At 37.6% G+C, this 5165-nt stretch overlaps 1 protein-coding gene across 1 annotated transcript; it reads right to left on the bottom strand.

The window, feature by feature from the left end:
• Positions 1 to 418: 418 nt before the first annotated feature.
• On the bottom strand, positions 419 to 2386 carry ndufa4a (NDUFA4 mitochondrial complex associated a). The gene is made up of 4 exons (XM_033643810.2): positions 2227 to 2386; positions 1335 to 1423; positions 1138 to 1198; positions 419 to 702 (listed from the first exon to the last, which is right to left on the bottom strand). The coding sequence occupies exons 1-4, from the start codon at positions 2266 to 2268 to the stop codon at positions 646 to 648; spliced, it is 249 nt and encodes an 82-aa protein (XP_033499701.1). The 5' UTR covers positions 2269 to 2386; the 3' UTR covers positions 419 to 645.
• Positions 2387 to 5165: the final 2779 nt, after the last annotated feature.

The raw sequence follows: 5165 nt of genomic DNA, 5'->3' as shown, positions 1-5165 counted from the left end.
TCCTGCAGCAGAAGCACTGGGCAGCTGGCAGGCCTCATAAACTGGACTAAATACTGATGAGGTCTCATCGCCACATTGTCTGGACTGCCACAGCTGAGGGAGCCCACTGCACAAATGTGACCAGGTGAAAGTCTGCCCCCACCATACCCATAAAGCTCTGGATAGCAGCCAAGAAGAGTGTGGCACATAACTCACCAGCAGCTGGGTTAAAGCAGGACAAGGTGAAATGAGGTGACATAACAGCCCATATAGTAACAGCAAAGCATGACAAAACTGTAAACAGACCGTGGAGCGTGGTAATGTAAATATGTAAATGTAATATGCTGTAACAATATAAATAAAAATATGACCCAAGATCTAGGACATGAATAGTAAAGCACCCAAAAATAGAATCGCAATGAATGAATGAAACATGATCTTTTCTCTGTATGGAGGAGAAAAGACTCCTTCACTTTATTCATGAACATTGAAAATGAGAAGCAAGAGATAATGTTTCAAAAAGCAAACAGGATGCAATGAGGAAAACTTAAATATGAATCATTGTGCGGCTTTAGCCTCTGCATCCCGAAGGTTCCCGGAGGAAGTTAAAACTTGGGCTGTGCGGATCAGCTCATCTTTGTGCTTTTGGTCCAGCAGATATGATCTTTAGAAATCGGGGCCGTGCTTCTTCAGCTTGCTGTAGTCCAAGTTGACGGCGTAAAACTGAGAAAACAAAACAAATCTCAGCTCAAGAACAAACACAGACATTTTACACACACACACATGCCTTGATAGCAAAAAGTGATTTCCCTCCATGTTACAGAATTATTCATTTTCAAAAGCCGACTTATGATTAAGTAAAATGCTTGTTTATGAATACTTCGGTCTCCTAGTTGTCTCCTGGTTACTACTACTGCTTATTTAGACCAAGTGTGAGCAGTTAATGACTTCACCAGATTTATTACTACAAGCCAGTGTTAACCAGTTTATGTAATTTAATTAATCCAACTAAAGGAATAATCCACGGCTTGGGCACAAGTCTGGCAGAGAGCCATACTATGATCCCTGATTATAACCCCCTACACTCTCCAGCACAAACAATCAAGACTGTAACACGGCATGATGAGTAATATTTCCTGAGAGATGACAGAGGCACACCTTGTACTGATCATTTGGGCCCAGCTTGTTCCAGGGCTCTGGGTTGTTCTTGCGATCCCAGCTGCAGAGGAGGAATCAGGTACACAGTTACATTAGCTGTCACTTATCTCATCTGCAAACGTCCTTATTTTCTAAATGTGGGAAAAGAACAAAACATTTTAAAAAGGTAGTGTCTGTGTCTTGAGTTGAGTTCTCACCAAACATCAGGGTTTCTCAAGGCCAGACGAGCAAGATACATCATGGACATGGCTGCCCCTCCGCCAATGAAGAAGAAAAGGGGGATCAGCTGTGTGTGACAGACGACAAACTTTCACCAACTTAAAGAGGAGCAGTGACAGCTCAAAGAGAAACTGAGTCAGTAATCACAGTTTCACTGCTGACAGCTTGTGTAAACACAAAACACTGCCCTGCATAAGTAGCCAGTGCAACATACCTTTAAACCTGATCCATACCAATAATTTAGGTTTGTTAACATTTAACGTCCACTCTCCTCTCTGTGCCTCAAAGTGTTTGCCCTTGTGGACTGCAGCTGTCATGTGTTGAAACAGGCTAGTTTACATATTTGCTATGTTTATCAGTTTCTTCCAGACACCACTTTTTGACCAAGTTCACGTACTCAAGCCGAGTTAACAAGTTGTGTGGACATACCTTGTCCTAACTAAAAGTTGTGGCAAGAATTATCATCTAGAAATGAATATTTGCTAACGTTAGCTAGCAAACTAACTCGCTAACTAGTAGCACTGGTTGCTATTTTGAGCACAGCGGACCCTCTCCGTGGCTACTATCAGTCGCTGTCGATGTGTGTGTGAAGCCGTGACCTGATTTGACTCCTAGACATCAACTAACCTAAGTCATAAAACTCACAGCTATTTGTCCATAACAGCTACATAATATAATTAACACCAGAACATCTTTTCATATTTAACAGAAGGTCTCAAAGTCAGTGCGGTCAAAGTCAGAGTACTAGCTTGCTAACGCTAACTAGGTTAGCTAAGCTAAGTTAGCAACACAAATTCCATATGACGATGGTGAAGTTTGAATAGGACCTTTAACATGAATCTAAACTAGATATAATCGGTTTGCACTTACAGCTGGGTGACTTCTGAGCTGCTTGCGGACTGTGGCGAGCATTTTGACGCTTTCTGAGGCCAATTCCGTCCAGAAATAAACGGATTACTAAGACTTGCCAAAACGGTGCGCAATATAATCACCGAGATCTGGCGGAAGAAAGGCTGTGGAAAACACAAATAGGGTGGCAGACAAAGTGCCTGACTGACAGCGGCGCAAAACACATGATTATTAATTATTAATTGTATCATGCAGAGCATTTATGTCTCACTGCATGTTGGAAATATCGAGTAATTTTGAAGGGTTTCATTAAAATGCTGCTGTGTCGCACCAGTGTTTATTTTCACACTGAATTTTATTCTGGCAAAACTAAAGTGGTTGAAATGTTGCTGCAACCACCAGATTTCAACCCAAAAACAAAATCAACGTATGCACATATAGTGAACACTGATATTCTTACAGTAAATGAGCTTAAATCAGACCATAAATGAGCTGTAATTCTGAACATGATGCATGATTTCATATTTTTTATTTAGCTACAAAGTGTTAGTTTTTTTCTATCATACACAACGACTATTACACAATCTGACACACATAAGGGCCCCCCCCCCACACACGCACACAAACAACACTATATTTATACACACACACACACACACACACACACACACCACACAAACAACACTTTGGGGTATCATTTAACAAGCAACAAAGACATTAAAGAAAAAAGTTGAAGGCTTGACAAATGTCTATTTTCATTACTCGTAATGTTTCAATACAGTGTCTGATTTCTATTTACAGTTGTATGTGCATTGTTATTGTCTTTTTGCATTTGTGAACATAAGATTTTCCATATAAAATAAAGAGGTTCAAAATAAACTGGTTATTTTTGCAATAAATATCATTCTCATAAAAATATGTCTCTTTTTTTCCAAATAAATAATTAAACCAGTCAACATCTTAAAGAAATACTATCCAAAATCATTTTATATGTGGGCATTCATTAATAACAAAACACACATTTTCCATCAATACCATCTCTGAATCTTAACAGCACCTGGTTTACAGGATAAGTGTATGACTTTAAATGAGACTTTTTTTGATGACAAAATATTTCTTGTTAAAATTCCTGAAAGACTTCCATTTAATTTTTCCAAATCTAGAGCTCCAAGATAACCCTGGCAAAGTCTCCTGAGATGACTATTCTCATAAACTCATAAGGTGACATCTAAACTGCAAGATCTGTTCAGCATCACGTCACAATTTCACCAAATTGTAGTATTAACTCTACCTCTACAGTGTGACTCTCTTTAGATCATTAAAATGCCATTGTCAATGCCATTTCATGAAAAGTAAATAAGTCGATTTAATTAATCAATGTCAGAGACATGATTGAGATGTTTACCAGGTGAGGTGTCTGTATTACAGTGTGACAGCAGGGGGCGCTGTTTCCGAGGAAGTCGATTAGTTAAAATTCTCAGGTACAAGGAGCTGTCTCCTAAATTATAATCATTATTCCATCTGTTTTACATCCGTTTATTCTCATATCATTTTGCCTGATATTCAGGAGTTTGCTGTTGTTTTTATTCTGTTGATAACAGAGGTACTGATTCCCCGAAAGTGTGTTATTTGGGCAAATATTACCTCCATAAACCCATGTGTTTTTGGGCATATCCCTATTTAAGGGGGAACACCACCTTAAGAATTTCAGTGTTATTTCCATGGCCTGGGAAAGTTCAATCAATATTTGCGAGTATGAGCTAATCTCTCTCAAAGCCAGAAACCACGTAAGTCTCAAACTTTTGATATCATCAAATATAAAGTCTGGAGTTGCTCCATAGACAATGACTGGGAGGCTGAATTTGTGAATCTGCTGAATGATTTTTCTTTTTTACACCCAAATGAGCTTTATTCTATCATAGCGTTCTCAGCTCTGAAGCAGAAAATGTACCCATATACTCTGAACATTCCCCTAGGAGTTCTCAGTGTCATCTTTAACACCTTTCACAATTCATTGTCTATGGAGCAGTTTCAGACTTTATACTCTATGACATCACAAATTTGAGTTTTAGCCCTCTAGCTTTGAATTTAGGAGAGTTGATCATGTTAACTAATATTTTTGGACTGCCTTAGAGCATAGTTCCCCTTAAAGCAGCCATTACATAAACATCTTTCTTAAAAGGAGATTTTAAAAAATAAATAAATAAAGCTGCATATTAGTTGCAGGTTTATTTTTTTTTTGCTCAAAAATACAAAACTTTGTCAATATCCGTAGTCAAATTGTCTTAAGAGTTGAAGAATTGCTCTGGTGTTTTACTTTAGTAACAACTGTAAAAAAAAAAAAAAAAATTGTACTCATTATACATAAAGTACTCATTATGCAAAATTACTCATTTCAATAAGGAAGTATTATAACCATATAATGACTGATGCATTAATGGGTTCATGTGTGTTCACTTAATTGCTGCAGCTAGTAAAATTGGAGCTAATTTTAATTACTTTCTATACTGCCAGGAAGCTTCATCTGGTAAAAACAATCATCATAATTTATTCTTATCTCATTTTTATTTTATCTACAAAGTAACTAAGGTTTTAAATAAATGTATTGGAGTGAAAAAGTACAATATTTAGCAGTACCTCTGAAATCTCATTGAGTCTAAGTGTGAAGTAGCAGAAACTGAAAATACTCAAGTAAAGTACAAGTACCTTAAAACTGTGCAGTAGGGTACTTGAGTAAATGTGCTTTCCACCACCAAATAACTTAGTAGTACACTTTTTAATTGGTTGGCTAACAGATACATAAGTTGCTGGTGGTAATGATTTTGCTTGCAGCATCAATAAATATTTGCTGGTTACAGCCATTTCCAACAAGCAGCGCCCTGTCAGAGAGGAGCATTTCAACTGACTGATGTGAACTATTCAGGTAAAGTCTGTGTAATAAATAAAAAAGAAAATCACAG

This window comes from Epinephelus lanceolatus, chromosome 18, assembly GCF_041903045.1.
Source record: "Epinephelus lanceolatus isolate andai-2023 chromosome 18, ASM4190304v1, whole genome shotgun sequence".
Taxonomy (NCBI): Eukaryota; Metazoa; Chordata; class Actinopteri; order Perciformes; family Serranidae; genus Epinephelus; species Epinephelus lanceolatus.
This window is presented reverse-complemented; position numbering and strand designations above follow the sequence as displayed.

Bases quoted from the DNA above. Each gene is read 5' to 3' on its own strand.
- ndufa4a (XM_033643810.2), bottom strand. From the start codon at position 2,268: ATGCTCGCCACAGTCCGCAAGCAGCTCAGAAGTCACCCAGCT. The intron at 1,424-2,226 runs GTAAGTGCAAAC...TGTCACACACAG, and splicing joins AGCTCAGAAGTCACCCAGCT to CTGATCCCCCTTTTCTTCTT. The intron at 703-1,137 runs GTGTGCCTCTGT...TTGTTTTCTCAG, and splicing joins GCCCAAATGATCAGTACAAG to TTTTACGCCGTCAACTTGGA.